At 45.3% G+C, this 21,266-nt stretch overlaps 1 protein-coding gene across 2 annotated transcripts in view; it reads left to right on the top strand.

Moving 5' to 3' along the window:
• cep290 (centrosomal protein 290) overlaps positions 1-21,266 on the top strand; it is a 55,912-nt gene that overhangs the window by 10,999 nt on the left and 23,647 nt on the right. For both annotated transcript variants that reach the window (XM_041837033.2, XM_041837032.2), the window contains 19 exons: positions 195-367; positions 606-768; positions 8,631-8,731; positions 8,930-8,996; positions 9,165-9,271; positions 9,467-9,551; positions 9,784-9,920; positions 10,075-10,239; positions 11,393-11,542; positions 11,727-11,842; positions 12,090-12,192; positions 12,305-12,535; positions 12,765-12,938; positions 13,184-13,295; positions 13,468-13,673; positions 13,963-14,114; positions 14,329-14,440; positions 14,770-15,225; positions 18,566-18,730. In XM_041837033.2, coding sequence (XP_041692967.2) covers positions 195-367; positions 606-768; positions 8,631-8,731; positions 8,930-8,996; positions 9,165-9,271; positions 9,467-9,551; positions 9,784-9,920; positions 10,075-10,239; positions 11,393-11,542; positions 11,727-11,842; positions 12,090-12,192; positions 12,305-12,535; positions 12,765-12,938; positions 13,184-13,295; positions 13,468-13,673; positions 13,963-14,114; positions 14,329-14,440; positions 14,770-15,225; positions 18,566-18,730 — 2,975 coding nt within the window. The remainder of the gene's footprint in view (positions 1-194; positions 368-605; positions 769-8,630; positions 8,732-8,929; positions 8,997-9,164; positions 9,272-9,466; positions 9,552-9,783; positions 9,921-10,074; positions 10,240-11,392; positions 11,543-11,726; positions 11,843-12,089; positions 12,193-12,304; positions 12,536-12,764; positions 12,939-13,183; positions 13,296-13,467; positions 13,674-13,962; positions 14,115-14,328; positions 14,441-14,769; positions 15,226-18,565; positions 18,731-21,266) is intronic.

Below are 21,266 nucleotides of genomic sequence, written 5' to 3'. Positions count from 1 at the left end.
GGAATTCGCTGCAGGTTAGTTGGCGCCAACTTTACAGTATATTTTTTTGCTTCAGCCAGTTTAGCTAAAATGTTTCTTAAAGGGAAGCCATTTAGGCCGTTAGAGTTAGCATTTGTATCTCTAGTGTAGCACAGAACCATTGATTCTGATGTAGCATTGTTAGCAATAGCTCATAGCTTTAAGTTTTTCCCCAGGTCTGCCCTCAGCTGTCCAGCAGAGGAAGCTGGACGAGCTAACCGCTAAGCTGCAGGCCACAGAGACAAGAGCACGGGAGGCAGAACGTGTGGCCGAGCTAGCCGAGACAGACGCCAGGGACAAGGACAAAGAGCTCAGTGACACCTTAAGCCATATGAGACTTTATGAGTCTGTAAGTCTGCTCAGCCTGCCCGGTTTCACACATGCTCAGTTGCTTAAGGTTCTCCAACAAGGTCAACTTCTTCTACCCTAATCAGAAAACAATTTTCCCCTACCCCTGTGGTTATTTTCATGACTAATGCAACAGGCTTTGTTTTCGAGATGTCTGGTCTGTCAAAGCTTGTATCCTAGATTAAACAAAGTACGAAAGCCATGGCTGATCTCTCTTGTCTCTCTTTACTGTCCTGCAGGGCACTGACGGTCTGCAGGTGGCCATCGCTGAGATCAAAGAGTGTAAGCATCAAATGAGAGTGCGAGACCGTGAGGCGGAGGCTATGACCAGAGAGATCAACCAGCTGGAGATGAGAATCAACAACCTTCTGGACGAAAACGAAGATCTTAGGGAACGACTCGGTAAGTCCCACACAAAACAAATGTAATTAACAAACTTCAAGTCACATTTTATTTAATGTTCATTTCACAATGTCTCAACACATGTTACAGATGGAAATTTAAAAGAACAAGAAACAACAACAAAGAAATCAAAAACAGAGAGACAGCAGACGCAAAATTCATTTTCTGTTGGAATGTGTTATATTTCATGAAGTTAAGGAATGATGTCATTAGCTAGACATTTTTTCATTGTTGTGGACCTCTGTAGCTCAGCTGGTAGAGCACGGCGCTTGTAACGCCAAGGTAGTGGGTTTGATCCCCGGGACCACCCATACACAAAAATGTATGCACGCATGACTGTAAGTCGCTTCGGATAAAAGCGTCTGCTAAATGGCATATTATATCCTTTCATTTAATTAAAAATAACAAGAAACAACAACAAAGAAAGAATAAACAGAGAGACAGCAGACGCAACATTTATTTACTGTATACAGACCCCTTCACTTTTTCCACATTTTGTTACGTTACAGCCTTATTCTAAAATTGATTGAATTGTTTTTTCCCCTCATCAATCTACACACAATACCCCATAATGACAAAGCAAAAACTGTTTTTTAGAAACTTGATGCTAAATTATATATTTCTTAAAACAACAACTGAAATATCACATTTACAAAGTATTCAGACGCTTTACTCAGTACATTTACATTTACATCATTTAGCAGACGCTCTTATCCAGAGCGACTTACAAATTGGTGCATTCACCTTATAGCCAGTGGGATAACCACTTTACAATATGTTTTATTTTATTTTTTGGGGGGGTGGGGTAAGGGGGGTAGAGGGATTACTTTATCCTATCCCAGGTATTCCTTAAAGAGGTGGGGTTTCAAGTGTCTCCGGAAGGTGGTGAGTGACTCCGCTGTCCTGGTGTCGTGAGGGAGCTTGTTCCACCATTGGGGTGCCAGAGCAGCGAACAGTTTTGACTGGGCTGAGCGGGAACTGTGCTTCCGCAGAGGTAGTGGGGCCAGCAGGCCAGAGGTGGATGAACGCAATGCCCTCGTTTGGGTGTAGGGACTGATCAGAGCCTGAAGGTACGGAGGTGCAGTTCCCCACACAGCTCCGTAGGCAAGCACCATGGTCTTGTAGCAGATGCGAGCTTCAACTGGAAGCCAGTGGAGTGTGCGGAGGAGCGGGGTGACGTGAGAGAACTTGGGAAGGTTGAACACCAGACGGGCTGCGGCATTCTGGATGAGTTGTAGGGGTTTAATGGCACAGGCAGGGAGCCCAGCCAACAGCGAGTTGCAGTAATCCAGACGGGAGATGACAAGTGCCTGGATTAGGACCTGTGCCGCTTCCTGTGTAAGGCAGGGTCGTACTCTCCGAATGTTGTAGGGCATGAACCTACAGGATCGGGTCACCGCCTTGATGTTAGCGGAGAACGACAGGGTGTTGTCCAGGGTCACGCCAAGGCTCTTCGAACTCTGAGAGGAGGACACAACGGAGTTGTCAACCGTGATGGCAAGATCATGGAACGGGCAGTCCTTCCCCGGGAGGAAGAGCAGCTCCGTCTTGCCGAGGTTCAGCTTGAGGTGGTGATCCGTCATCCACACTGATATGTCTGCCAGACATGCAGAGATGCGATTCGCCACCTGGTTATCAGAAGGGGGAAAGGAGAAGATTAGTTGTGTATCGTCTGCGTAGCAATGATAGGAGAGGCCATGTGAGGATATGACAGAGCCAAGTGACTTGGTGTATAGCGAGAATAGGAGAGGGCCTAGAACTGAGCCCTGGGGGACACCAGTGGTGAGAGCACGTGGTGCGGGGACAGATTCTCGCCACTTGGTAGGAGCGACCGGTCAGGTAGGACGCAATCCAAGATTGAGCCGCGCCGGAGATGCCCAACTCGGAGAGGGTGGAGAGGAGGATCTGATGGTTCACAGTATCAAAGGCAGCAGACAGGTCTAGAAGGACAAGAGCAGAGGAGAGAAAGTTAGCTTTAGCAGTGCGGAGAGCCTCCGTGACACAGAGAAGAGCAGTCTCAGTTGAATGACCAGTCTTGAAACCTGACTGGTTTGGATCAAGAAGGTCATTCTGAGAGAGATAGCAAGAGAGTTGGCTAAAGACGGCACGCTCAAGAGTTTTGGAGAGAAAAGAAAGAAGGGATACTGGTCTGTAGTTGTTGACATCAGAGGGATCGAGTGTTGGTTTTTTGAGAAGGGGTGCAACTCTCGCTCTCTTGAAGACGGAAGGGACATAGCCAGCGGTCAAGGATGAGTTGATGAGCGAGGTGAGGTAAGGGAGAAGGTCACCGGAGATGGTCTGGAGAAGAGAGGAGGGGATAGGGTCAAGCAGGCAGGTTGTTGGGCGGCCGGCCGTCACAAGTCGCAAGATTTTATCTGGAGAGAGAGGGGAGAAAGAAGTCAAAGTATAGGGTAGGGCAGTGTGAGCAGGACCAGCAGTGTCATTTGACTTAACAAACGAGGATCGGATGTCGTCAACCTTCTTTTCAAAATGGTTGACGAAGTCATCCACAGAGAGGAAGGAGGGGGGAGGGGGGGGGGGGATTCAGCAGGGAGGAGAAGGTGGCAAAGAGCTTCCTAGGGTTAGAGGCAGATGCTTGGAATTTAGAGTGGTAGAAAGTGGCTTTAGCAGCAGAAACAGATTAAGAAAATGTAGAGAGGAGGGAGTGAAAAGATGCCAGGTCCGCAGGGAGTCTAGTTTTCCTCCATTTCCGCTCGGCTGCTCGGAGCCCTGTTCTGTGAGCTTGCAATGAGTCATCAAGCCACGGAGCAGGAGGGGAGGACCGAGCCGGCCGGGAGGATAGGGGACATAGAGAGTCAAAGGATGCAGAAAGGGAGGAGAGGAGGGTTGAGGAGGCAGAATCAGGAGATTGGAGGGAGAAGGATTGAGCAGAGGGAAGAGATGATAGGATGGAAGAGGAGAGAGTAGCGGGAGAGAGAGAGCGAAGTTTGCGACGGCGCATTACCATCTGAGTAGGGGCAGAGTGAGTAGTGTTGGAGGAGAGCGAGAGAGAAAAGGATACAAAGTAGTGGTCGGAGACATGGAGGGGAGTTGCAGTGAGATTAGTAGAAGAACAGCATCTAGTAAAGATGAGGTCAAGCGTCTTTTGCCTGCCTTGTGAGTTGGGGGGGACGGTGAGAGGGTGAGGTCAAAAGAGGAGAGGAGTGGAAAGAAGGAGGCAGAGAGAAATGAGTCAAAGGTAGACGTAGGGAGGTTGAAGTCACCCAGAACTGTGAGGGGTGAGCCATCCTCAGGAAAGGAACTTATCAAGGCGTCAAGCTCATTGATGAACTCTCCAAGGGAACCTGGAGGGCGATAAATGACAAGGATGTTAAGCTTGAATGGGCTAGTGACTGTGACAGCATGGAATTCAAATGAGGAGATAGACAGATGGGTCAGGGGGAAAAGAGAGAATGTCCACTTGGGAGAGATGAGGATTCCTGTGCCACCACCCCGCTGACCAGATGCTCTCAGGGTATGCGAGAACACATGGTCAGACGAGGAGAGAGCAGTAGGAGTAGCAGTGTTTTCAGTGGTAATCCATGTTTCCGTCAGCGCCAAGAATTCGAGGGACTGGAGGGTAGCATAGGCTCTGCCTTGTTGGCAGCAGAACGGCAGTTCCAGAGGCTGCCTGAGACCTGGAACTCCATGTGGGTGGTGCGTGCAGGGACCACCAGGTTAGAGAGGCAGCAGCCACGCGGTGTGAGCCGTTTGTATAGCCTGTGCGGAGAGGAGAGAACAGGGATAGACAGAGGCATAGTTGACAGGCTACAGAAAATGGCTACAATAATGCAAAGGAGATCGGAATGAAATGAACTAAACATCTGGGAAAGGAGAGAGTGGGGCCTCCCTCACTTATGTTTCACTGAAACACCCAAATATAACTCTCCCAACTTCCACCTCAGAAACTAAAATTGTTGTAAACTACAGCGGTTCAATGTTTTCTAGGATTAGACTAACTTAGTTTATTCAGCTAGCTAACTTGGTACAGTATTCTTCCGTGAAAATCGTCCAGGGCACCTAGTCATATGACGCCACAGCCAACTAGCATGCTGGACTCCAACAACACGGTTTAGCACCAATACTCGGCCACAACAAACCACCAGTGTGTCAACACGCCAAGCAGATCATTCGTGTCTGTGTCTAACGTTGTGGGTTAGTCCCGACAGCTTGAGCGAGTCCGTCGTCAACTTATTCAGCCAGTTAGTTAGCTAGAATAGTTAGCATACTAGCTAGCCATTGCTTTCAGACAAAGAAGAAACCCCTCCTCCCACGGCACGAACACACAGCCAAGCTAACGTTAATTAGTCACCCATGTCCCGAATTCCATTGAACGACTCTGGCTACCAGTATGTAAAAACAAAACACAAATGTAGGTTATAACTTACCCCTAGCAGTTACTGTTAGCTAGCCAAGTGCAAAGCTAGCCACTGAATTGACTCAGCCAGTTCGCGTCTGTTCGCTAGGTCGTTCCAGCCATTGTTTAGTAGCTATCCAGGTAGCAACAAGCTAGCTAAATTTCAAGCACAGTAGCCACTTACTACCTAACGTTACGCTTCAGACAATGAGGTTAGAAAAACAGCTGAATGGTAGGCATTATTGTATGTAACTATTGTAGGCAGCTAGCTGGCGTAATTACAGGTACTCTCAGGCGTGAAACAACTATCCACAGTTGCAAATAGTTACCAGTAGTTACCCGCTAGCTAGTCCAGGTAGTGGGTTAGCTAGCTTCGTGCTTCACCGGGCTCAGTCGAATACAATACTAACCTACAATAATTACATACAACAACCCACGATAACTACCTACAATACCTAACTACAATCTAAATACATAGTTTAAGCTTTAAGCTTTGTTGAAGCACCTTTGCCAGCGATTACAGCATTGAGTGTTCTTGGGTATGACGCTACAAGCTTGGCACGCCTGTATTTGGGGAGTTTCTCCCATTCTTCTCTGCAGATCCTCTCAAGCTCTGTCAGGTTGGATGGGGAGCATTGCTGAACAGCTATTTTCAGGTCTCTCCAGAGATGTTCGATCGGGTTCAAGTCCGGGCTCTGGCTGGGCCACTCAAGGACATTCAGAGACTTGTCCCGAAGCCACTCCTGCGTTGTTTTGGCTGTGTGCTTAGGGTTGTTGTCCTGTTGGAAGGTGAACCTTCGCCCCAGTCTGAGGTCCTGAGCGCTCTGGAGCAGGTTTTCATCAAGGATCTCTCTGTACTTTGCTCCATTCATCTTTGCCTCGATCCTGACTAGTCTGCCAGTCCCTGCCGCTGAAAACATCCCCACAGCATGATGCTGCCACCAGATTTCCTCCAGATGTGACGCTTGGCATTCAGGCCAAAGAGTTCAATCTTGGTTTCATCAGACCAGAGCATCTTGTTTCTCATGGTCTGCGAGTCTCTTCAAGCGGGCTGTCATGTGCCTTTTACTGAGGAGTGGCTTCCATCTGGCCACTTTACCATAAAGGCCTGATTGGTGGAGTGCTGCAGAGATGGTTGTCCTTTTGGAAGGTTCTCCCATCTCCACAGAGGAACTCTGGAGCGCTGTCAGAGTGACCATCAGGTTCTTGGTCACCTCCCTGACCAAGGCCCTTCTCCCACGATTGCTCAGTTTGGCCGGGCGGCCAGCTCTAGGAAGGGTCTTGGTGGTTCCATTTTAAAAAATGGAGGCCACTGTGTTCTTGGGGACATTCAATGCTGCAGAAGTACCCTTCCCCAGATCTGTGCCTCGACACAATCCTGTCTCGAAGCTCTACGTACAATTCCTTCGACCTCATGGCTTGGTTTTTGCTCTGACATGCACTGTCAACTGTGGGACCTTATATAGACAGGTGCGTGCCTTTCCAAATCATGTCCAATCAATTGAATTTACCACAGGTGGACTCCAATCAAGTTGTAGAAACATCTCAAGGATGATTAATGGAAACAGGATGCACCTGAGCTCAATTTTCGAGTCTCATAGTAATACTTATGTAAATAAGGTACAGTGGGGAAACATTTTATTTAGTCAGCCACCAATTGTGCAAGTTCTCCCACTTAAAAAGATGAGAGGCCTGTAATTTTCATCATAGGTACACGTCAACTATGACAGACAAAATGAGATGTTTTTTCTCCAGAAAATCACATTGTAGGATTTTTAATGAATTTATTTGCAAATTATGGTGGAAAATAAGTATTTGGTCAATAACAAAAGTTTCTCAATACTTTGTTATATACCCTTTGTTGACAATGACACAGGTCAAACGTTTTCTGTAAGTCTTCACAAGGTTTTCACACACTGTTGCTGGTATTTTGGCCCATTCCTCCATGCAGATCTCCTCTAGAGCAGTGATGTTTTGGGGCTGTCGCTGGGCAACACAGACTTTCAACTCCCTCCAAAGATTTTCTATGGGGTTGAGATCTGGAGACTGGCTAGGCCACTCCAGGACCTTGAAATGCTTCTTCCGAAGCCACTCCTTCGTTGCCCGGGCGGTGTGTTTGGGATCATTGTCATGCTGAAAGACCCAGCCACGTTTCATCTTCAATGCCCTTGCTGATGGAAGGAGGTTTTCACTCAAAATCTCACGATACATGGCCCCATTCATTCTTTCCTTTACACGGATCAGTCGTCCTAGTCCCTTTGCAGAAAAACAGCCCCAAAGCATGATGTTTCCATCCCCATGCTTCATAGTAGGTATGGTGTTCTTTGGATGCAACTCAGCATTCTTTGTCCTCCAAACACGACGAGTTGAGTTTTTACCAAAAAGTTATATTTTGGTTTCATCTTACCATATGACATTCTCCCAATCCTCTTCTGGATCATCCAAATGCACTCTAGCAAACTTCAGACGGGCCTGGACATGTACTGGCTTAAGCAGGGGGACACGTCTGGCACTGCAGGATTTGAGTCCCTGGCGGCGTAGTGTGTTACTGATGGTAGGCTTTGTTACTTTGGTCCCAGCTCTCTGCAGGTCATTCACTAGGTCCCCCCGTGTGGTTCTGGGATTTTTGCTCACCGTTCTTGTGATCATTTTGACCCCACGGGGTGAGATCTTGCGTGGAGCCCCAGATCGAGGGAGATTATCAGTGGTCTTGTATGTCTTCCATTTCCTAATAATTGCTCCCACAGTTGATTTCTTCAAACCAAGCTGCTTACCTATTGCAGATTCAGTCTTCCCAGCCTGGTGCAGGTCTACATTTTGTTTCTGGTGTCCTTTGACAGCTCTTTGGTCTTGGCCATAGTGGAGTTTGGAGTGTGACTGTTTGAGGTTGTGGACAGGTGTTTTTTATACTGATAACAAGTGCCATTAATACAGGTAACGAGTGGAGGACAGAGGAGCCTCTTAAAGAAGAAGTTACAGGTCTGTGAGAGCCAGAAATCTTGCTTGTTTGTAGGTGACCAAATACTTATTTTCCACCATAATTTGCAAATAAATTCATTAAAAATCCTACAATGTGATTTTCAGGATTTTCTTTCTCTCAATTTGTCTGTCATAGTTGACGTGTACCTATGATGAAAATGACAGGCCTCTCTCATCTTTTTAAGTGGGAGAACTTTTGGTGTCTGACTAATACTTTTTTCCCCCACTCTATTTCCATTGATAAAAAATAAATAAATAAATAATGTTTTATCTAAAAACCTGTTTTCGCTTTGTCATTATGGGGTATTGTGTGTAGATTGCTGAGGAAATGTTTAAAAAAAAAAAAATCAATTTTAGAATAAGGCTGTAACGTAACAAAATGTGGAAAAAGTCAAGGGGTCTGAATACTTTCCGAATGCACTGTATATTTCATAAAGTTAGTGAATGACCTCATTAGCTAGACATTTTCATTGTTGGATATCCTTTCATTCAGTTTTTGTATTCATCCATCATCCTCTTTCATAAGGTCTGGAGCCCAAAGAGGAAGTGGATCTGACAGAATTCAGAAGAACCAAATCCCTGAAACAGAGGCAGTTCAAAGCAGAGAACCAGGTTCTCACCAAAGAGGTAAATTGGGATGGGAAGGAACCTCTTGATGTCAATTTGGTTGTGTCCCATTTGGTACCATATTCCCTACATAGTGCACTATACTATGGACACTGGTTAAAAGTAGTGTACTATAAAGGGAATATGGTGCCATTTGGAACAAAACCTTTAGCTCAGACAGTGGCCCTGATTCCCTCATGACCCCATTTGAATCCACAGATCGAACGACTGGAAGAGGAGAGACTTGAACTGAAGAAACAAATCAGGCGAATGGTAAAGGACAAAGGTAAATATCCACTCCCTGCTACAAAACTATAGGAGGGATATATGAGTTGGTTAGCCAGCATGCCATACGAGTACTGATAACAAGTTAGTAGTTATTTGTATTTCATCCCCCATTTAACTAAGTCTGTCTGTATTTTTGTGCTGATAAACCCACTTTTCTCCATCATAGGGAACACAGTGACCAGCTCATTGCTTGAAGACCAAACCAAGCCCACCAGATCCTTCAAACCAACACCAACCTTCAGTTCTGCAGATGAGGAGGAGATCAAACGCAAGGTTAGATGACAGAAGGAGATTCTGGTCGCTTAAAAGACGTTTAAAAATGGCCTTTATCAATCAGTATATGACCTAACCATGACGTCACCAAAGACATCACCCTGACATTTTTCTTGCTGCCAGTTTTTCCCCCTGTGAATGGTTTATGTAGGCTATATACTGTCTTATATACATCCTTTCCCACGTGTTTTACAGTATGAGCATCTGAGGAGAGAGCTGAACCATAAGGAGAGAGAGTTGGAGCATCAGAGGACCCTGTCATCTCAGTTTAAATCCAAATGTATGTACAAACTGGGGGTATATCGTATAGTAGGAAAGGTTGAAGTAGTTTTATGGCTACTCACAGCATTTCACGCTATACGCTGTCAGAAATGCACACTATGTCTTCCTCAATACTATTTCCTAGTAAAGGACTAGGTACTGTCAATGCATTGAGTGAGAAACATGGATGTCCAAAGGAATCCCTGAACACAGTTGGATAAGCGCTGCTGTCTTCTCTCTGTGTTCCTTAGTGGAAAACTTGTTTAAGGAGAACAAGCACCTAGAACAAGGTTTGAAGGAGATCCTTCAGACCATCCAGGATACTGAACAGAAAACCCCCTCCTCACAAGCTTCTGTCTCTATCCCCATTCTGGAGAAGCTGGTCCAGGTAAGTGTAGCCAGTAGCACCATCACAGCTGTCCACATTTGATATGTTGTCACTCTATTGTTCTTATTTTTGTATCAATGAGGAAAATTAGAATTTCCATTAATGCCCTGAATTGAAATGGAATTGACCCCAACCCTGCTCCGCCATGTTCCAGGCAATAGAGATGAAGAACTCTGATGGGAAGTTTGACGCCAGCCTCCACCTGAAGGCCCAGGTAGACCAGCTGACAGGAAGGAACGACGAGATCAGACAGGAAATGAGGTCAGCTCGGGAGGAAGCTGCCAGCGCCATGAGTCAACTGGTCAAAGCCAAAGAAAAGGTATCCAGCTGGCTGGTTGCACTTACTGTACAGTATGTAGGGCAAGTTATGAGAAAGCCACAGAATGACATTTTGCTGTTTTATGAGTGTAGATACATTTTTCACAAAGGGCCAAATAATGTCTGTCTATTTATTTATTTTGTCAACTTGTTATATATTATCTTGCCACAGGCAGACTGTTTGTCAAGGCAACAATGTAGTGCTGTTAATGGCAGAAACAGTCAGGTACCTGCAGGCTATGAATAACTCAATGTTAAGTAGTAATGTCACCCAATCCATATAAACCTCAAACATACAGGCACTGTAATTCCACTCCACCTCAATAGCTTAAAGCTGGAATCCTTAATTGGTGAAACTGACACGTCCGTCTGCAATATTACAGTAACAAAGAAGTTACTGCAAACGACGAGCACTGTTTATTTTCTCCTCTGACATCGTTGCACGTGTGATAGAACAGCAGAAAATGTACAGAAAATATTTTTTACCATGCTGCGTGACGCTCCTCACCTCCGCTTTGTCAACAAAACAAAAACAATAACAACGGTGGTGGGGCGGACAGTGGCTCTGTTTCCCCCTACGGTGGTGGGGCGGACAGTGGCTCTGTTTCCCCCTACGGTGGTGGGGCGGACAGTGGCTCTGTTTCCCCTTACGGTGGTGGGGCGGACAGTGGCTCTGTTTCCCCCTATGGTGTTGGGGCGGACAGTGGCTCTGTTTCCCCCCTACGGTGGTGGGGCGGACAGTGGCTCTGTTTCCCCCTACGGTGTTGGGGCGGACAGTGGCTCTGTTTCCCCCTACGGTGGTGGGGCGGACAGTGGCTCTGTTTCCCCCTACGGTGGTGGGGTGGACAGTGGCTCTGTTTCCCCCTACGGTGGTGGGGCGGACAGTGGCTCTGTTTCCCCCTACGGTGGTGGGGCGGACAGTGGCTCTGTTTCCCCCTACGGTGGTGGGGCGGACAGTGGCTCTGTTTCCCCCTACTGTGGATTCCATCGTTAAGTTGTTCCATGGATATTGTTGCGTATCTGTGTCTTTTTCATTGCAGTCTTTCGAATGTCTAGTAAATGTGCACTGTACTGCTGCCATTGATACCATTTAAGACTAAATCTATAATAGGTGCCAAAATGTAAACTGTTTCCCTTCTATCTCTGTTGGTCAGGTGACCCGTTTGGAGGGCGATATGGAGGCGCTGAGAAAGTCCAGAGGGGGCGGGGTGATCTTTAGGACCCTGAATCTCCCTGACGACATGGCCCTATCCAGCACTGAGGTCATCAGCTCTCTGAATGAGTATGCCGTTCGACTGTTACAGGTCAGTCTCACCCAACTCCGCCCGTCACCGTTAGCCTAATCGATTGTGTTTGAGATTGACAACAAAGCAGTCGGGCGACTGCAGTGCAGTCAATCTCAAACACGCACTATTTATTGTATTTTTCTCTGTAACACATCTCCCAAATGATCTGAGAGACATTTTCACACATAATGTTATTTTTTAGGAGATGAAAAACAAAGAGGAGTGGAGCCAGCAGCTGGTGGCAGCCTTGGAGGAGTACAAGGGGAAGTTTGCTGTGATTCGCCATCAGCAGGGACTCCTCTACAAGGAGCACCAAAGGTACAGTAGAGCAGTTGGTTGAGATGATCTGCAGCTAGAGGACCAAACTAACTGTACATGTACAGTATGACAGTGGTTCTGCGTACCTACCAAATCAGAACACCCCCTTATGCTTGAAAAGATCAACATGGACTCTGCCATTATTGTTCAGAATATTAACACTAACCCAGCCCCCTATTTTTAGGGCACCAGAAAAGTCTGTGTCATTTGAACCTCTAACTTATCTCTGTGTGTTATGATGGTGTAGTGAGAAGGAGGCCTGGCAGAAGAAGATGGAGACATTCACAGAGATGAAGAACAAGCTGGAGGAGCAGAAGCAAGTGGACACAGTGAAGATCAAAGAGTTCAATGTGAGTGACAGAGCCAAACATTGCTCATTAGAGTTACAGTGGCACAAACACTGTATCTCTAAACTTTCCACATTATTTACCATGTATTTCTAATCCACACTGTGTCCAATAGCACTGGCTGGAGGCACTGCAGAAGGATCCAGAGGAGCTGCGGAGGCAGGTGGCGGAGGCGGCCCGGAGGATGACGGTGCTGCGTGTGAACGAGAAGTCTCTGACACATCGCTACACCACCCTGCTGGAGCAGGAGCAGCACCTCCGCAAGGACAACAACAAACTGAGGGATGACTTCAGCACCATGCAGGCCTCCGTCACACAGAGGATAGGATACTTGACCAGATACAAGGTACACGTGCCCCTCTGATTGTCTGAAATGTTTCCATATTGCATACACTTATCCAGGAACAATAAAACAAGGTTCAAGGGTAGAAGGGTTCGCTTGACTGACATACTACCAAGAAATAACTTTGAAGTGTATACCTTTAATGACTGGTATAGAGAATAATTTAACCCACAATTCAATCGTTTTCTTCACAAGGCTTGATATAGCATTTTTTTACTTCCTACTTTTGTAGGACATGGCAGCGTATAAGCTGGCAGCGCTGCAGAAAGCCCTGGATGACAGCGTCCCCTCGTCAGAGCTGGAGAGGGCCAACAAACACTACACGGAGCTGACGGTGAAATACAGGGACATGCTCCAGAAAGACAACCACCTGGTGCAGAGGACCACCAACCTAGAACACCTAGAGGTAGGACAATAACCAGTATATTCCTCTCCTCATCTTCTTTCCAGGACTTGGTGGAATCTCAAATGTCTTCATGTTAGTGCAGAGGAAGAAAAATAACTTTCGTTTAGTAGTTAACTGTGTGGTGTCAAATTAAACATTATTAGTGGATAATTATTGACGCAATGGCTCCTCTTTCATTGATTGAGTTCTCTATAGAGCTTTTTGGGGACCCAGACCATATCTGTATTTTACCCCTATACTTTTAGGGTGAGAACATGTCCCTCCGTGAGCACATCGCTGCCCTCAATAAAGAGCTGGAGATTACCAAGGAGAAACTCCACACTCTGGAGCAAGCCTGGGAGCACATCAACACATTAGGTAAGCTTCACAACTGAGTATTGTGTATAGATTTAAAATACTTCACTTTTAGAGTCTTTATTGTCTCTCCAAAGCCCTATAATTGCTGACGAGGGTTGCAAAGTTCCCTGAACTTTCTTGAAGTTTCCGAGTTTTTCCGAAATCTCAGTTGGAAGATTCTTTGAATTCCCAGGTGGTGAGAACAGCATGGACAAGGCAGCGAAGGCAGTGGCCAACAGTGAGATTATATCAACGTCCAGGAGGATCACCACCTTGGAGATGAAGGAGCTGAATGAGCGGCAGAGGGCTGAGCACGCCCACAAGATGTACGAACACCTCAGGAACTCTCTCAGACTGGTGGAGGAGCGCAACGTGGAGCTGGAGACCAAGTTCGCAGAGGTAGGAGAGTTAGGGAGGGGACAAAGCAAAAAAACTAATGTCTGTTTCCTGTGGCAATGGACAATAATTTCATTTCCATTTGATAGTTTATTGGATTGGGACAGATACAAACACATGGACACATTGAATAAATAATAATATTTGCACTGCATAGATAGTGTGTATAGATCATGGTAATTTTCAACACCTGTCCTTAGTAGAGAACGTTGCTGGACAAGGCCATGCAGTATCCTGGACCATATTTTATAGTGACACAGAGCCCCTAACTTGAAGTGTTGTTGGTCCCCAGCTAACAAAGCAGTACCTGGGGGCCCAGAGAACGGAGCGGGAGCTGAGAGATGAGCTGGCCGACAGTGTCTCTAAAGACGCCAGCAATGCCGACCGCGCCAGGATCACCCAGCTGGAGAAGGCTGAGGCCGAACTCAAGGTGGAGGCCTCAAAGTATGTACTAAATCAAATCTGTGATAATTCCTCCTGTGATCTAGTTATATTTACATGTACAGTATGTCTAATGAAGCTGGCCTAATGCCTAAATGTATGTTGCCCTGATCCCATCCCTGATTTACTAAGCTTTACTACTACTGCCCAGTAAGCTTGTGTTTTATAATGGCAGTTGGTAATGGGATAAGGTGCTAACCCCATGCTGTGTATCCAGGTTGAGGGAGGTGTCTGACGTGGCTAAGATGCAGGTGTCCACCCTGGAGGCCAGACAGCAGTCCAGAGAGAAGGAGGTTGAGGCTCTGAGGAGGCAGGTCCTCGACTACCAGGTAACACAACACAACACGGATGCTATTCAACCCTATTTAACCATATTCATCTAACTTGTCCTCATTCTACTCAAGTAACTCAACCACAAGAGAGATGAGAAATCTTCTTCTTGTCAATAGTTGACAAAGTTTAACAATGATACCATTGCTTTTAAAACATAAACAGCTGTGGGCGTGGCTAGGTTGGAATACTATGACTGGGCATTCATTGTGCATACCGGTAGTAAGAATAGCTAACTACCATGTTGCTCAAATATATCTCACTACTAGCATTGTTGCTGATGCTAAAATGTCCCTCTTGTCCTGCTCTGGCTTGTTTGCCCACCCAGTCCCAGTCAGACGAGAGAGCCCTGATCGCCAAGCTCCACCAGCACATCGTAGCGCTGCAGCTCAGCGAATCAGCCGCCGTGGGGAAGCTAGAGGCCACCGCCACACGGATCCAGCAGCTTGAGGCCTACAAGCTACGTGCAGAGCAGAAACTGGACGCCAGCGAGAAATCCCTGTACCACGCTCGCAAGGAGGGCCGGAACCGAGCCAGGCACCTCCGACAGACCATCCAGTCTCTCCACAGGCAGTTTGCCGGGGCCCTGCCCTTAGCCCAGCAGGAGAAGTTCTCTCAGACCATGATGCGCCTGCAGGAGGATAGAGGGACCGCGCAGGAGGAGAAGAGGAGAGCAGAGGAGGAGAGGAGGAGGATGGAGGGGAAGGCCCAGGAGCTGGAGCTGAGGCTGAGAGGGTTAGAGGAGCTCATAGCTACGCTGAAGGATGTGAAGGGAGCTCAGAAGGTGTGTGGGCAAGAACCAATGATGTACAGTGCATTCGGAAAGTATTCAGACCCCTTTACTTTTTCCACATTTTGTTATGTTACAGCCTGATTCTAAAATGGATGAAATCATTTTTTCCCCTCATCACAATAACCTATAATGACAAAGCAAAAGCAGGTTTTTTGATTCTTTTGCAAAAAAATAAAAAAAATAAAAACTGAAATATCACATTTACATAAGTATTCAGACCCTTTACTCAGCCCTTTGTTGAAGCACATTTGGCAGCGATTACAGCCTCGAGTCTTCTTGGTATGACGCTACAAGCTTGGCAAACCTGTATTTGGTGAGTTACTCCCATTCTTCTCTGCAGATCCTCTCAAGCTCTGTCAGGTTGGATGGGGAGCGTCGCTTCACAGCTATTTTTAGGTTTCTCCAGAGATGTTCGATTGGGTTCAAGTCCGGGCTCTGGCTGGGCCACTCAAGGACATTCAGAGACTTGTTCTGAAGCTACTCCTGCGTGCTGGCTGTGTGCTTAGGGTCTTTGTCCTGTTGGAAGGTGAACCTACGTCCCAGTCTGAGGTCCTGAGTGCTCTGTAGCAGGTTTTCATCAAGTACCTCTCTGTACTTTGCTCCGTTCATCTTTCCATCGATCCTCACTAGTTTCCCAGTCCCTGCCGCTGAAAAACATCCCCAAAGCATGATGCTGCCACCACGCTTCACTGTAGGGATGGGTTTCCTCCAGACGTGACGCTTGGCATTCAGGCCAAAGAGTTCAATCTCGGTTTCATCAGACCAGAGAGTCTTGTTTTTCATGGTCTGAGAGTCCTTTAGGTGCCTTTTGGCAAACTCCAAGCGGTCTGTCATGTGCCTTTTACTGAGGAGTGGCTTCAGTCTGGTCACTCTACCATAAAGGCCTGATTGGTGGAGTGCTGCAGAGATGGTTGTCCTTCTGGAAGGTTCTCCCATCTCCACAGAGGAACTCTGGACCTCTGTCAGAGTGACCATCGGGTTCTTGGTCACCTCCCTGACCAAGGCCCTTCTCCCCCGATTGCTCAGTTGGGCCGGGCGGCCAGCTCTAGGAAGAGTCTTGGTGCTTCCAAACTTCGTCCATTTAACAATGATGGAGGCCACTGTGTTCTTGGGGAACTTCATTGCTGCAAACATTTTTTGTACCCTTCCCCAGATCTGTGCTCAACAATCCTGTCTCGAGCTCTATGGACAATTCGTTCAACCTCATGGCTTGGTTTTTGATCTGACATGCACTGTCAACTGTGGGACATTATATAGACAGGTGTGTGCCTTTCCAAATCATATCCAATCAATTGAATTTACCACATGTGGACTCCAATCAAGGATGATCAATGGAAACAGGGTACACCTGAGATCAATTTCAATTCTCATAGCAAAGGGTCTGCATACTTATGTAAATAAGGTATTTCAGTTTTTTATTTTTTATACATTTGCAAAACTTTCTAAAAACCTATTTTCACTTTGTAATTATGGGGTATTGTGTGTAGATTGATGAGGGAAACAATTAATTTAAGCAATTTTAGAATAAGGCTGTAACGTAACAAAATGTGGAAAAAGGGAAGGGATCTGAATACTTTTCGAATGCACTGTATATAAACCCTGTATTGCTGATGCTATGTAATGGCCAATGAGAGGCTTTGAAGCCACCAACCACAGCATTGGTACTCCACAGAAGGTGCAGTCCTCCATAGGAATGAATGGAATTCTACAGTATTTCAATAAAATGTTTAAAGGACAAAATTACATATATTTAAATATTTCTTTGTTGTAGTGGGGACAGTAACATTAGTACTCTGTAAAGAAAAGTACTTTAAGGAATATGTTTTTATATTATTATTTTTAATATTTGTTTTATGTTCAGTTCACATAATATAAGTATGCATTAGGGTGTCTGTAATAAATGCATTTCTATAGCTTCCAAAATCTTTTTTACAATGGAGGAGGAGTACCTAAAGAGGTCCTAAAGTTCAAAATCAAATAGCTACACTATATGACCAAAAGTATGTGGACACCTGCTTGTTTAATATCTCATTCCAAAATCATGGGCATTAATATGGAGTTGGTCCCCCTTTTGCTGCTATAACAGCCTCCACTCTTCTGGGAAGGCTTTCCACTAGATGTTGGAACATTGCTGCAGGGACTTGCTTCCATTCAGCCACAAGAGCATTAGAGAGGTCGGACGCTGATGTTGGGCGATTAGGCCTGGCTCGCAGTCACCATTCCAATTCATCCCAAAGTTGTTCAATCGGGTTGAAGTCAGGGCTCTGTGCAGTCCAGTCAAGTTCTTCCACACTGATCTCAACAAACAATTTCTGTATGGACCTCGCTTTGTGCACGGGGGCATTGTCATGCTGAAACAGGAAAGGGCCTTCACCAAACTGTTAGCACAAAGTTGGAAGCACAGAATCGTCTAGAATGTCATTGTACGCTGTAGCATTAACATTTCCCTTCACTGGACCTAAGGGGCCTAGCCCGAACCATGAAAAACAGCCCCAGACCATTATTCCTCCGCCACCAAACTTTACAGTTGGCATTATACATTGGGGCAGATAGCGTTCTCCTGGCTTCTTCAAAACCCAGATTCGTCCGTCGGACTGCCAGATGGTGAAGCGTGATTCATCACTCCAGAGAACGCGTTTCCACTGCTCCAGAGTCCAATGGCGGCGAGCTTTACACCACTCCAGCCGACACATGGTGATCTTAGGCTTGTGTGCGGCTGCTCGGCCATGGAAACCCATTTCATGAAGCTCCCGGCACACAGTTCTTGTGTTGACATTGCTTCCCGAGGCAGTTTGGAACTCGGTAGTGAGTGTTGCAACCCGAGGACAGGCGATTTTTACACGCTACGCGCTTCAGCACTCAGCGGCCCCGTTCTGTGAGCTTATGTGGCCTACCACTTCGCAGCTGAGCCGTTGTTGCTATACGCCTGTCAGCAACGGGTATGGCTGAAATAGCCGAATCCACTAATTTGAAGGGGTGTCCACATACTTTTGTATATATAGTGTAAATGATCCTTGGTATGACCATTTATTGCTATCCCTCCATTTTTTAATTGCAAATGTCCAACTCTGTCATTGTATAGCTTCTCTTCTGAATGAGGTCCAGTACTGGAACAATCCCTCCTCACCAAACTCCAGTACTGGAACAATCCCTCCTCACCAAACTCCAGTACTGAAACTATCCCTCCTCACCCATCTCCAGTACTGGAACTATCCCTCCTCACCAAACTCCAGTACAGGAACTATCCCTCCTCACAAAAACTCCAGTCTATTGCCTTCCATTTGAAAATATGTTTTTCCTCATGTTGTCTACTCTATATGAATGTTCTAAGGTGAACGAGTGGCACAAGAAGATGGAGGAGGTCAGACTGCAGGAGCTGAGGCGGGGCCGGGAGCTGGGGGTCCAGAGAGAGGAGATCAGTTACCTGAGGAGCCTGGTGGCCGAGCAGGAGAGAACCATCCGTACACTGGAGGAGGACAGCGTACAGCAACACACTGTGAGAAGAGAAAATACACACTTCAGACAGACACAAAATCTAATCTAATTGTATGTGTCACATGCGCTGTACACAATGGGTGTAGACTTGCTTGCTCACAAGCCCTTCCCAACGATGCAGAGTAAAAAAATAATAATAGTAACACGAGGAATAAAATACACAAGAACGGAGCTATATAAGGTATAAACAGGGAGTACCAGTACCAGATCAATGTGCAGAGGTACGAGGTATTTGAGGTAGATATGTACATGAAGGCAGGGGAAAGTGACTAGGCATCAGGATAGATAATAATAAGGTATTTGAGGTAGATATGTACATGAAGGCAGGGGAAAGTGACTAGGCATCAGGATAGATAATAATAAGGTATTTGAGGTAGATATGTACATGAAGGCAGGGTAAAGTGACTAGGCATCAGGATAGATAATAATAAGGCATTTGAGGTAGATATGTACATGAAGGCAGGGGAAAGTGACTAGGCATCAGGATAGATAATAATAAGGTATTTGAGGTAGATATGTACATGAAGGCAGGGTAAAGTGACTAGGCATCAAGATAGATAATAATAAGGTATTTGAGGTAGATATGTACATGAAGGGAGGGTAAAGTGACTAGGCATCAGGATAGATAATAATAAGGTATTTGAGGTAGATATGTACATGAAGGCAGGGTAAAGTGACTAGGCATCAGGATAGATAATAATAAGGTATTTGAGGTAGATATGTACATGAAGGCACGGTAAAGTGACTAGGCATCAGGATAGATAATAATAAGGTATTTGAGGTAGATATGTACATGAAGGCAGGGGAAAGTGACTAGGCATCAGGATAGATAATAATAAGGTATTTGAGGTAGATATGTACATGAAGGCAGGGTAAAGTGACTAGGCATCAAGATAGATAATAATAAGGTATTTGAGGTAGATATGTACATGAAGGCAGGGTAAAGTGACTAGGCATCAGGATAGATAATAATAAGGTATTTGAGGTAGATATGTACATGAAGGCAGGGTAAAGTGACTAGGCATCAGGATAGATAATAATAAGGTATTTGAGGTAGATATGTACATGAAGGCAGGGTAAAGTGACTAGGCATCAGGATAGATAATAATAAGGTATTTGAGGTAGATATGTACATGAAGGCAGGGTAAAGTGACTAGGCATCAGGATAGATAATAATAAGGTATTTGAGGTAGATATGTACATGAAGGCAGGGGAAAGTGACTAGGCATCAGGATAGATAATAATAAGGTATTTGAGGTAGATATGTACATGAAGGCAGGGGAAAGTGACTAGGCATCAGGATAGATAATAATAAGGTATTTGAGGTAGATATGTACATGAAGGCAGGGGAAAGTGACTAGGCATCAGGATAGATAATAAGGTATTTGAGGTAGATATGTACATGAAGGCAGGGGAAAGTGACTAGGCATCAGGATAGATAATAATAAGGTATTTGAGGTAGATATGTACATGAAGGCAGGGGAAAGTGACTAGGCATCAGGATAGATAATAATAAGGTATTTGAGGTAGATATGTACATGAAGGCAGGGGAAAGTGACTAGGCATCAGGATAGATAATAATAAGGTATTTGAGGTAGATATGTACATGAAGGCAGGGTAAAGTGACTAGGCATCAGGATAGATAATAATAAGGTATTTGAGGTAGATATGTACATGAAGGCAGGATAAAGTGACTAGGCATCAGGATAGATAATAATAAGGTATTTGAGGTAGATATGTACATGAAGGCAGGGTAAAGTGACTAGGCATCAGGATAGATAATAATAAGGTATTTGAGGTAGATATGTACATGAAGGCAGGATAAAGTGACTAGGCATCAGGATAGATAATAATAAGGTATTTGAGGTAGATATGTACATGAAGGCAGGATAAAGTGACTAGGCATCAGGATAGATAATAATAAGGTATTTGAGGTAGATATGTACATGAAGGCAGGGTAAAGTGACTAGGCATCAGGATAGATAATAATAAGGTATTTGAGGTAGATATGTACATGAAGGCAGGATAAAGTGACTAGGCATCAGGATAGATAATAATAAGGTATTTGAGGTAGATATGTACATGAAGGCAGGATAAAGTGACTAGGCATCAGGATAGATAATAATAAGGTATTTGAGGTAGATATGTACATGAAGGCAGGATAAAGTGACTAGGCATCAGGATAGATAATAATAAGGTATTTGAGGTAGATATGTACATGAAGGCAGGGTAAAGTGACTAGGCATCAGGATAGATAATAATAAGGTATTTGAGGTAGATATGTACATGAAGGCAGGATAAAGTGACTAGGCATCAGGATAGATAATAATAAAAGTCAAATAAAGAACCAGATAGTAGCTGCATACAGACAGAGAGAGACACACACAAACAGTAATTGAACGAATGAACATATTCACACATTTTGGGCATTAGAAATGTGAGTGGAGCAATTTCATGTTTACATTTTGTCTTCAGTGAATTTATGAATCTGTTTACTCTTGTAGGCTTAAAACACAGCCTACCTCACGGGATCACTT

Source organism: Coregonus clupeaformis, chromosome 19 (assembly GCF_020615455.1).
Source record: "Coregonus clupeaformis isolate EN_2021a chromosome 19, ASM2061545v1, whole genome shotgun sequence".
Taxonomy (NCBI): Eukaryota; Metazoa; Chordata; class Actinopteri; order Salmoniformes; family Salmonidae; genus Coregonus; species Coregonus clupeaformis.
Note: the sequence above shows the minus strand (reverse complement) of the source record. Positions and strands in the feature narration are given on the sequence as shown.